Source organism: Mangifera indica, chromosome 2 (genome assembly GCF_011075055.1).
Source record: "Mangifera indica cultivar Alphonso chromosome 2, CATAS_Mindica_2.1, whole genome shotgun sequence".
Classification (NCBI taxonomy): Eukaryota; Viridiplantae; Streptophyta; class Magnoliopsida; order Sapindales; family Anacardiaceae; genus Mangifera; species Mangifera indica.
Window position 1 is genome coordinate 15,505,580 of NC_058138.1, and position 12,839 is coordinate 15,518,418.

General features: G+C 30.1%; 1 protein-coding gene across 1 annotated transcript; it reads left to right on the forward strand.

The window, feature by feature from the left end:
- Positions 1 to 9,706: 9,706 nt before the first annotated feature.
- On the forward strand, positions 9,707 to 11,983 carry LOC123208597 (peroxidase A2-like). Its single transcript, XM_044626132.1, has 6 exons — positions 9,707 to 9,719; positions 9,820 to 9,877; positions 10,612 to 10,771; positions 10,901 to 11,091; positions 11,211 to 11,371; positions 11,454 to 11,983. Exons 1-6 carry the CDS (start codon positions 9,707 to 9,709, stop codon positions 11,870 to 11,872), a joined length of 1,002 nt encoding a protein of 333 aa, XP_044482067.1. The 3' UTR covers positions 11,873 to 11,983.
- Positions 11,984 to 12,839: the final 856 nt, after the last annotated feature.

Consider the following 12,839-nt stretch of genomic DNA (forward strand, 5'->3'; position numbering starts at 1 on the left):
CTAATTTGTATCCTTTATATAGAGAAAGATGGAGGCTTGATTAGAGAAGTGCTTTCCCTTTCTAATTAATTAAATAGAAAATATTCAAATATTGTGGGGCTTGTCTACATTTCTTTAAAAAGACTTTTCAAAACAACTCAGGCGCTGCTCTTGATTTTTCAAGAGAATTAACAACAAACTATAATTTACCCAAGAAATAATTAAATCTAATTTGCTGTCCATAACTAATTATAAGACATACAAAATTCTGCGTCTAATTGTTTATATATAATTAATTAAATTATACGCACAATTATAATAAATATTAATTTGGATATTAAGAATATTGTGTCAATATACTGTTGAATGTCCCTTTGTTATTAATTTAAAATCATTCAATCTGACATATTATATCATTGATACACTTTATAAATGCACACATATTATTATTTTAGTTAATACTGTTTAAGAGTAGAACTTTTTAAGAAATTTAATTTTCCAGGTGATTGGTAATTAGTCCACTTAAGTAATGTGTGCCGGGCACACGTAAAGGCCTTGTTACTTCAAACGTAATTTATAGATAAATCAATTAGTAATTGGAGGGGAATCATGCAGCAAACATCTTAATTTCAACACTATGCATTTTATTTGATTAGTCAAAATTGCTGTCTTGTCGGAATCCAATGGTGGTGAAAGTAAATTAGGAGTTTTTAAGTATATACGAGTTGTAGTCAAACTAGGAGGCATCAAATTTTGGATTTTATATGAAAGATGAAGCACCTATTATGTGAGAAGGGAAGAAAAAACTACTACAAACTTACTTGACTATTACTTGGATATGGAGTTTTTGTTGATGAAAATGGCTTAAGACATATTCTTTGCAAATGTCCCGCATGAAGTGATTAACAAGTTGCTCTTGTTGTTGTTAGCTACATGATGAGGTGAAAGTCTTAAGACTGTAAGTGAGTTTTCACAAAATTTTGTAATCCTCGTATATAGTAAATTGATCATAATTAATGACTTGATAATTTACGCACATTTTTTGTTGATCCTCTTAAAGTTTTGCTTGTGTTCTTTTGCTCAATTCTTCTGCATTTTCTTAACTGCTTTCGCTGCAATAGTAGCATAATTTTATATTAGATTGTTTTTTGGCACAAAAAGTGATATTAGAGCTCTCAAGTTGTTCAACAAGCGATATTTCAGTTTTTTTAATAAAGCAGTCGGCCCCTTGATTAGCGTAAGGAAAATTCTAAATTTGATTTGTGTCTGTGGTCGACAATTTTTGGATACTTTAGAAGAAATAAATAAGAATCTAGCCTGCAAATATTTTGTCAATTGTATTTAACTTCGAAAGTATTGACTTTTCTCACAATTGACAGCGATTATCTCCTGTCTGTAATTAAAAAGACAATCCATGCATGGCTGTCATTTGAAAGGAGCGCCTTAATAAGTTCTGTCTTTTTAAAGGAAATTTTCTTCTAACAAACTAAAATTCTAAAGATTAATTTAATGATGAAGCCAATATAATAGACTTGGCCCATGAACTATAATGACTTTCATGGCATCTTAATTAGTTGACTAATTGAATCTAATAATGACTTTCAACCCATTTGCTAATTACTAAAATCTTCTAATGATTTTGTTTTGTAGATGCTTAATTGAGTGCTTGGGCATCCATAGATTAGTCTCATACACAAAATCTTCCTAAGAAGTTAATTATTTTCTAACATCCTTGTAAGTGTTTTACTGGATTTTGGTTTTGTTTAACAGCAATATGAGAAAATATTATAGAATAATAAAAAGGTCTATGAAATTATTTAATTTTTACATTTTTTATACTCTGAAAATATAGAAATTATATAACTTATATTTCTTTTTTTCTTTGTCTGTCATGTTGTTGTTAAGTGTTGAAAAAATAAAATAGCAACATTATAAGAAAGTGTTTCGAAATTTCTTTAAAGGAAATGTCAATTTCATACTTCAACCTTCGATGGGTATTGATGAATCCATATTTTAAAAGGGTATTAGAGTAATTTACTCTAATAATAAATGTGTAGCAATGGCAGGTTTCATTTGTAATGTACAGTTAGAACCCATTCTAATTTTCTTACACAAGTTAAAACAATAATATCTGTAATTAGATAATAAATTTAAACTATAATTTCTTTAATTATATGATGATTTCCTTCTAATAATTCTAAGAAGATCTATTTGTTAAGAAAAAATTGTCTTCATTACATAGATGTCTCTTTCGTTGTGACATAAAATGTTTTTCAATTCTTGCATACAAAAGAACAAAAATAGTTAGGCCATCACTGAAAACCGATCAAGATAAGGCCAATATTGACCGCATTGCTTAATTGAATGACATATTTTCAAATAATTCAACAAATTTTTTTTGTATTCATTAAACATATAAAAATAATCTCACTTCTCATCACATTAGTAAACAAGCACAAGTATCAATCACAAAATTATATTTCAAAAAAATGGGCCGCCTACGCTTTTGTTTATATTATCAATTTTCTAAACACACGTGATAAATTCTAACGATAATATTCCGAGCTTCCGTTTTCTAAATTCTAATAATTATATTTTGATACTGGACTCATTGTAATCATTTTTACTATTTTTTAATTAAATAATTGAATTAGGGGGAGCAAAGCAAAGATTCACTGATATCATCATTTAGGCATTCAATTTTACGTTTTGTTAAGGGATCTACCTATAATAATTAAAAAATGAAGTACCAACATTTCAATGCTTAGTCGGGCAAATTATGTTCGTGAATAATGATACAAACTTGAACATATCTAATCATATATTATTATATAATTTAATAATTTTAAATTAAAAATAAAATAATATTTAATTATTTAATAACACGATTATTATAACTACGCATTATTTTACTCAAAATCAAGTTTACATTTTCATTAAAAGCCAATTAGAAAGATCAATTATTTGAATATTATTTTAGCAATTAGTGCCAGAAAAATTATTTTATACATGGAGTATATAGCTTCACCCACCAAACTTGCGAAATATTATACACTTCTTCACTGTTCATTGAACATTAAAATGTGCATTTTGAGAAAATTTAACTTCACATGATCTAAATATTGTTTAAAATGTGCTCAAATAATAGATATAGAAGAATATTATCTGTTTGATTATTGTATGGTATCTTGTAAAAGTAAGTTTGACACTATTTTAAGAGATAAACTGAATGCATCAATTTTTTTACAAAAAAAAATATAATAAATTTTTTTATAGAAATATTTAGGTTTATGTTTAAGAATAATATAATATTTGTTAAATCTTCTTACCAACAAATTAATACAAAAAAAGAGTTATACGTTTCCGTGCTTAATTAAGTAAAAACAGGGTGTAGATTCTCATTAAAAGTCAATGAGAAAGATCGGTCATTTTGAATATTGGTTTAGCAACAAGTACCCTTAGAATTATTTTATACATAGTGTATAATAAACTGAGTAACAAAAGACTCAGACTTGGCTTGATGCGAATAACATATAAATGACTCAGTTTGTGTGCAGTCCTAGAATGTATAGCCTCACCCAACTTGTGAAATATATATTATATTATTTTAAAAATAATATTACACCTATTACTCTTACAAATTGAGATAAATGTCAATTTATATAAAGAAGTTAACAAGAAAAGTTGGTATATATTATATTATTCTTTAACTTTGTTATAAAAGCTTTGCAATACGACCAGGATCCTAATCATATTATTTTATAATTAATCACAATTTGCTGATATCTCCAAACATACGAAAAATCTAAGCTGGCTGATGTTGATTTACTTTAAGATTCCACGCTAATAATAAGTGAAGTTGGGGCACCGACAATAAGCAAGACGCAATATGGAAGACGGTCTCACAACGTTAATTTGTAAATTAGAATAATAACAGATTATCACAGGCTGTCTCCCAAATATTAATTAATGAATGAATGAAAAATCTCCAATTAGTTATAAATTCCTCTAGAAATGTGAGCATAAAAAGTCAATTTAGGACGCCAAGAATCAATCAAGTACCTTAATGTACTTGGATTAAATCACGCAATTTGGACTCATTAAATTTCCTTTGTCATCCCATGTGGCTGCGTACTTTTCCACAATTAGACTTGGACTCATTATTATTTTTTAAATATAAGGTTATTTTTTTAATAATTTCTTTATTTTAAAATTATATAAAGACATTGATGTATCCCTCACTCAATGCTGAAACAGACAAAAGAAGAGCAAGGTTTTTGTGTTATGGGCGGCTATTGGACCAACTATTAATAAAAGGAAGAGAAGTACAAATTCTACACTGAAGCCATTTTAATCTTAAAAGACGTAAAGCTTATAGCTATTAATTTGTATAGTTGGTATAAAAAAAATTATAAAAATTTCCAACCCGATAATTAAATAACTTTGTAAAGAAATTAAGGAGGTTAAATTGCGAAGTTTCATGGCAAATCTGTGTTTATTTTATATATCGTTCTTAAGATAAGATACCTCTTCTAGAAGCTATCTAATTAATTTCTTAATTAAAGACTTTGGAAAATCTGTGTTGTTGATAAATTATAAACTAGAAAAACTGCATGTTGGAGCATAGACAAATCACATCTTATCACATGCATCATGCATGCATGAATAATATTGCAGTCAACGTTCAATTATTTCAACTGATTCTTGTGGCCTTCACAAATGCCATAAATTTCCAGGCGGCCCTTCAGAATACTATGCAAGGAAACACCCAAATTTATGGAGAATTAATCTCTCCTGCGATTACAATCTCCTATAGGTAGTAAATTTGCCTCCGGTTTTAACGATCATTACCAAGACAGTGAAGTAAAAGTGAAATGACAAAAATACCCCTAAACAATAATAACCTATTAGTTGGATGATTTTTAACTTGTGTATCATTCCTAAATGATTAGGACTGTCAATTAGAACTACCATGCCAGGCTTGGCTTGTTCAAGCCTACGTTTGTAATAAATTTCGGCCTGGGGCTTCGGGTATACCCATTCGGACTTAAAATTTTTGGTTTAAGCTTTGTTTATTAAAATTTTTTGAACTTCGATTGGGATTATTTTAGACTTATTTTGAACTCGTTTTATAACTTTAAAAACTTATAAAAACACTTTTATATTCATATCTAACATAATTTATTGTATTACTATTTGTCTTTATCTTTTTTAACGGAAATAATTACATTTAGCATTTTGATTAAAGATAAAGAATAATTGATGATAAAACAATAATGAAGGATGACTGAACAATATCCATAATATTTTAATTGAACTAATGGTATCTTCTTATGGAGTTCATTTCCTACCCACCACCAAGTAATCGTCTTCTTATGAGACGATTATTTGGTGGTGGGTAGGAAGTGAACTCCATAAGAAGATACCATTAGTTCAATTAAAAGATTATAGATGAGGATGAAGGATGAGATTGGATAGATGAAAGAAACAAGGTGGATGTATTATTTGAGTAAGATAAGGATGAATGATATATAAATATATTGGTAATGAGATATCGATAAGGATGAGATTGTCTCTTAGTATAAGAAGACGATTATTTGGTGGTGGGTAGGAAGTGAACTCCATAAAAATATACTATTAGTTCAATTAAAAGATTATAGATGAGGATGAAGGATGAAGGATGAAGGATGATATTGGATAGATGAAAGAAACAAGGTGGATGTATTATTTGAGTAAGATAAGGATGAAGGATATATAAATATATTGGTAATGAGATATCGATAAGGATGAGATTGTCTCTTAGTATGACCTTTTTTATTCTTATATATAAGAAATGTTGATATGATAAACTGCCATTGGATTGTGTCAAAATTCGTATATTAGATGATTGTGACAACCTATAAGAAGATGATTATTTGGTAGTGGTTAGGAAGTGAACTCCATAAGAAGATACCATTAGTTCAATTAAAAGATTATAGATGAGGATGAAGGATGAGATTGGATAGATGAAAGAAACAAGGTGGATGTATTATTTGAGTAAGAAAAGGATGAAGGATATATAAATATATTGGTTATGAGATATCGATAAAGATGAGATTGTCTCTTAGTATGACCTTTTTTATTCTTATATAATTTATCTTTGTTTTTGTTTGTGCGATCTTCTAACACTCCTAACTGATCAATAATTACTCTTGATGCTCTGTGCTAAAATCATTCATATTATTGAGTATTTTACTAGAAGCTAAACCGAGATCTTTCATGCTTTTGGTGAACCCATGGTTAAGATGGGAAAAATAAAGATAATAGTAGGATGCAATGGGAAGATTAGGTTGAAAGTAGAAAAGTTAACTAAAATGTATGATTTTACGGGATCTTTATTTATTTTACGATATAATAATTGAGTATTGCTACTTGGATTATGTATCTTTATTATCATATATTTATAATTATATTGTTTGTAATTGAAATGATTGATTATAGTTTTATCAAATTCAGAGATGACAATTTGGGTGAGGAAGGGATGGATATCCATGTCCCCATCCCCCTTAGGATGAGACACATCTCATTCCTCTCAGTTTTTGCTATGAGGATTACAAGAAATCCTTATCCCTTACTTGCGGACAGTAATCTTTTACCTTTCCCTTCTCTCTTCCCATCCATTTTTTGTCCTAGACACTATCATAGTTATAACATTATGGTATCTAATTGAAATGTATAGTAATGAATTTGAAAACTATATTTTTTAGAAAAGGAAAGGGACAAGGAGGATATAAAACAAGTTGGGTATGTGGTGGGGATACATTTATCCATGTCCTCACCGTGTTCTTTACTTGCAACGATTGTTTTTATTTCTTCATTTGTGATAATTGTTTTTGTTTCGTTTCTATCTTTATCTTTACTTATTTAAAAAAAAAAAATCTTCATTTTGTATGAGACAAAATAGGGTGAAAATCTGATATTAAGGTCAAGTTATTATCCATATTTTAGAATCTAGTCCATCAAATAATAATTAATAAATCATTTTTTAATATACAATTGTAATTCAATACGATAAAACTAGAATTAAAAACATAGTTGTCATTAATTATGTTCAAAATTAAATAATTTCATATGTCCTTCTCCAGATGAATCATTCAGTCTTTTAGAGATTCACGAGACCCTCATATTATTAAGGTTTATTCTATGGATATGTTATTAGTTGAATGATATTTGAGTTAAGATTAATTATGATGTTGATGATTTGTATTTAAATTTGTTGAACTTTAAATTGCCTGTTAAGTTTATTGTTTAACAACAGTTGTCTATTAAAATATCATTATAAATTGTAACAACACGATTGAATGATCATGAAAATTGAAACATGATTATTCTAAGTTTATAATTAATAATCTTGAAATTAAGTGTAAATACAATAAAATTTATATTTTTTATTGTAAGAATTTTAATCATAATTTCATTTACTTGTAATTTGACTTTTGTAATTGGTATATTTTTATTTTTTAATCACGCAATCTCAAGTCAATAATCGGTATGTATTATTTAGATACAACTTATATTAATCATTCTTATTATTTATAATTATTTTTTAAATTTTAAATTATTGTTTATATCTTATTTTACAAACTAAATGACAGTAAAAATATAAATTAAAGTACTTACACAATTGATATAATTAAATTATTAAAATAAAAATAATATTAATAACAAGTTCGTGTTTGACCTAGGCCGCTGGGCCTCCACGTAGGACCCACCCAGTTCGGGTCTTATAATTGGAGACGGGCCCCTGGCCGTTCCTTGTCTCCAAGGGCCCGAGTCCATCAACAAACTAAGCCTTGGGGCTTGGGTCAGGTTTGATCCGAACGCCCATTGGTCCTAGTCTAACGGAATACCTATGCAATCCACGTAAAATATCTTGCTCAACATAAGTCCAAGGGTTGTTTCTTTGTCCAAGCATAATAATTTTGGTGGCTTTGGCATGTATGTTGAGTAGAGATATTGGGTGAATAGTATCGGGTTCTCAAACCCGGAACTAGAAACAACTTGATAGATTTCAGATAGAACCCAATTAAGGCTGAACCCGAACCGAACTGGCTTAGCTTGATTCGATTCAATTTGAATTTATTTACTTCAAATATGAACCATATTCAAATTAAGAGGTTTAATTTGTTTTAAAACCCAACTGAACTAAAGTTATAGAGAGTTTGAGTTAGTTTAACTTATGAGCAGAATAAATAGCTCGATTTAGTTTAAACTTAACTCAGACTCAGTTTGAATTATGTTAAATAATTATTAAACAATGTCGTTTTGTTAATGAAGAATGAATTTGAACCACAATTTGAGTCATTAATTTGAGCTATAAATTCGAATCAAGCTCGAACCGAATCTTTTCATTCGAATTGAACTTGACCCAACATTAATGTTAACTCGACAAATTCGAGTCAAATTATTTTTTATTCGAATCGAACTTTAACTAAAAAGTGTTTAAGCTCGATTCGATTTATATCCACCTCTAGAATCAGTTTTAATTAGTTTTGATTTTGGGTATTAAATCTCCTGAGCCAATCAGTGCTGATTCTGATTCCTAATTTTATAATAAGGTATTTGGACATGTACACCCTATACTAAACATAAATCATTCTCACCCTAGACTAAAGATAAACCGATCATGTTAAACTAGTTTATACTAATAATTTAAAAAAAAAAGTTAAAAAAGAACCACTGTGTGCCGTCCCTTAGTAACCGAAGATGTCATGCTCAAATCTTTCTCAAATAACCCCTAGTCTCTGATCAAGTTCATTAGACGTAGAACTTGATTACACATGAAAAACTTTATTAGAGTTTACTGGTGCTGAATCTTTTTCTCTGGTGCACATACAATCGGACGGGCTCAATGCTTGAGTTTCAATTAACGTCTGAATGCAACAAACCCTGATGAGTTTGACAACAACTGGTTAATCTTCAAAACAAACGCGCTTTTCTTAAAAAAGATTAACAAGATTTATTTGAATCATATCAAACCGACTTCTTTGATACTTTTGGGGACTAAGAGGGGAAATATATATAAGTCCACTGACAGGCAGCAATGGAGATGGAAAATTTATTTAAGAGGGGAAATATGCTGATTCTTCATCAGCATGACGTAGAGATTACCTGGAATATAGTACGTACATAGCAATACCTATACAACTATGTTCAACAAGTTTTTTATCTTGCAAAACAAAACAAATTACATTTAAGTAAGCTCTAATGTTTTCCTCTCTCTCTTCTGTACTAGTAAATTCATTAAGTATATTTGAAAAGGTTAAATTTGAGTACTAATTCAGAGAATAGTTTTAAATGATTACAAGACCAGGAGATACTTATTATCCCAGGAAGATACTGCACATAGTTTTCCCTTATAAAAACCTTGCTATATTCTTTTATTAATTAATTTACTAAATGATGAACATGAGTTAATATTTTTAATCGTTCCAGAATTGCTGTAAACTTTATTTTATGCAAATATGTGTACCAAATCAGTGTGAAGTTTTGTTCTCTCAAAGGTAGAGGGGCCTGTTATGCAGATATGGGATGTTACATTATTGCACACAATTAACCAACCATAAAAGGTGACAATTCTTGATGAATTTTACAACAACTACGCGGTTTTCTTAAACGAATTATATAAAATTTATTTGAATGACATCAAACCAACTTGTTTGACACTTCTGGGGAGTCCATGACTAAGATGGGAAATGTAGGTTAATTTATTGACAGGAAGCAATGGAGACATTAGGAAAAATTGCTGAAGAGTTAATTAAATAAAACATCTAGCTTCGTACTTGAGTTTTATGTTATGAGAAAATATTTATACTCATGTCTTGAAATTTCTCAAGTTATTATATTTTGTTATTAATTTGTAAAAGTCAGTCCGAATTCTTAGTTATTCATATTGTACCACAATGGAAGCTGTCCATAGAAGTACGATTTAATGAATGTAGCTTGAGTTGTATATTTTGTTTGATTTTGATTTTTTTTTTTTAAATATTGAATCTTCGCCTACAAGTTTTGGGTTTAAAAAGGAATGATACTATTAACAAATCATAAGTGGAAGAATTTAAAGCATATAAGCAACAATGAAATGAATAGTTTTGGTTGAAATTGGATAGAAGTATCGAAATTTCTCTGCACGTTTAATATTTTTCCAGCAATTATGCGGAAAATATCAAAATATCATAGTTGACAAACTATATTCCTTATGAGATAAAGAATAATTGCATGACAAACATATAAGCAACACTGCAACACCAACTTCAAATAAATTAAAACGTAATGAGTAATTTTGGTTACCATGCATTTCAATTTTCAATATGAAAACAAATGAAAGAAATTTTAACTTGGTAGAAAGTCATTTTCATTAATATGAAACCTTATAAATAGTGAAACCGCGTAGAAGCATAAATGTAAGGTAGAAACTTAACACCGAAAAAAGAAATGTATTGTATAAGCCAATTCGTCATTCTTCAGCTATAAAAGGGCTCAGGCGCTCAGCAACAAAATTGTTAAACCGAAAACTTATTCTCTCTTGCAACAGAAAAAAAAAAAAATGTCTTGGTATGGTATAACATTGATTGGTCTTCTTGTTAACATAACATTTGGGGTGTGTAATAGCCAGTTGAGTCCAACATTCTATGCCACTTCTTGCCCCAATATGTCGAAGATTGTGCGTGGCGTGATTAAGAGAGCCAGAAAAGATGATGCGCGTATTGGTGCCAAATTCATCCGTCTTCAGTTCCATGATTGTTTTGTCAGTGTAATTACACAAGTCTCTTTACTGAACTAGTGTTTTAGTATAGTACTTTCTTCCAATTAATTAATATTTAACTCCATTTCTTGGGATTTTATGTACTAATTAATTCCTCTTCAATGTTTTTTTATGAAGGGCTGTGATGCATCACTTTTGTTAGATGATGCAAATGGCAAAGACAGCGAGAAAAATGCACGACCCAACTTGTCAATAGAAGGTTATGAAGTCATAGACAAAATTAAAACTAAGCTTGAGAGAGTTTGCCCAGGCGTCGTCTCCTGTGCTGATATCATTTCCCTTGCATCTCAAATTTCGGTTTCTTTGGTACTTTTACCTCTTCATTCTTCCATTGTATAGTTTAGACTTTTAGTTAATTGATTTTAATTCTTTTCCATAACAATAAAAGTATTATAAATTGATAAGTTTTCCTTAATAAATTTACAGGATGGGGGTCCAACATGCAAGTACAATTGGGAAGAAAAGACTCCAGGGAGGCATTTCTAAATAGAACTATTGTCATTCCAGGACCTAGAGAAACCCTCAGTGAAATTTTACAGAAGTTCAGAGATCAGGGACTTGATTCCACTGACTTGGTAGCTTTATCTGGTAATAGCATTACATAAGATCCAAATTTGCGATTATGTTAACCTTTACTATTATATAATGAGCTAAATTTCTTTTTTCTTAGGTGCACACACTTTCGGTTCTGCTAGATGCACTGTTTTCAGCCACCGTCTATACAATTTCAATGGCACAGGAAGGCCAGACCCGAGCTTGGATCCCAAATATTTGCAAAGTCTTCGTGGACAGTGCCCTAATATCGAGAAGCAGTCTCCTCCGACTCTAATTAAACTTGATCGAACAACTCCCAATTATTTTGACAACAATTACTTCAAAAACCTGAAAAAGAAATCTGGTCTTCTACAAACTGACCAGGAGTTATTTTCTACTCCTGGGGCTAAAACTGTTGCAATTGTGGAGCGGTTTGCAGAAAACCAGACTGATTTCTTTGAAAGTTTTAGCGAAGCCATGATGAAGATGGGAAATATAATGACACTGACGGGAAACAAAGGTGAGATCAGGATGAACTGCAGAAAAGTTAATTGAATCATCTAGTATGGGAAGATTGTTGCTACGACGGGTTATAATGTAATAAATTATATAGTTTGTTCCCATTTAAGTTGGTATATATGTGAAAATTATTGTTCTGTGAGAAGCTCAAAGTTTATATGACAAAAAGATGTTAACGTGATTTAAAATTACAGATGTATACTTTATTTACTTGTGGAGTGTCTCAAAATATGAGCTTGATAATTAATAGGAATCTTTATTTAATTTTTTAGAGTTTGGAAAAGCTTAATGGTCTCACTGGCAATCTTCCTTCAATTTTGGTATCACCTCCAATACCTTTATTACCTCCAGCAAAACAACTAATTCCCTAATTTCCCATTCCCCTTCTCCTTCTCCTGCTAGCAATGTTCTTTGTGTGCTGCTTGAATAGTGAAGATGGTGGTGTGATCAAAGGAACGGTAAGAAGCCTAAGGATGAAGCACAGCCTAACTTGGCATGTTTGAAAAGCTTGAGGCTACTAAAAATACAACTCAATTAACAACGTTTTAATTGTACCAGACTTAATTTATACCACAAAAGGCCATTGTTACATTCCATTGAGATCCCAACTAACCATCATTTTAAAGAATTTGAGGAAATTTTTGTTTCTGGATAGGAACCAGAATTTCAACTGATCCAGGACTAAATTGTTTTTTACCACAAGAAGTGATGTTAGAGCTCTCAGGTTGTTCAACAAGTGACATCTCAGTTTTTTCTAATAAATCATTCGGCCTTGATTAGCGTAGGGAAAATTCTAAATTTGATTTGTGCTTGTGGTTAACTAATTTTGGGATACTTTAGATGAGATAAATAAGAATGTAGCCTATAAATACTTTGTCAATTGTATTTAACATGGAAAGTTTTGACTTTTCTCGCAAATGGAAGCGATTATCTGCTGTATTTGGATAAGACAGTCCATGCATGGCTGTTATTTGAAAGAAGCGACTTCCTAGTTTTATCTTTT

What these genes read in the sequence shown, in the direction of transcription:
- LOC123208597 (XM_044626132.1), top strand. An exon ending in TTATATTTTGTTATTAATTT is followed by an intron (nt 9,878 to 10,611) that starts GTAAAAGTCAGT and finishes TGTTAACATAAC; the next exon opens with ATTTGGGGTGTGTAATAGCC. An exon ending in CAAATTTCGGTTTCTTTGGT is followed by an intron (nt 11,092 to 11,210) that starts ACTTTTACCTCT and finishes TAAATTTACAGG; the next exon opens with ATGGGGGTCCAACATGCAAG.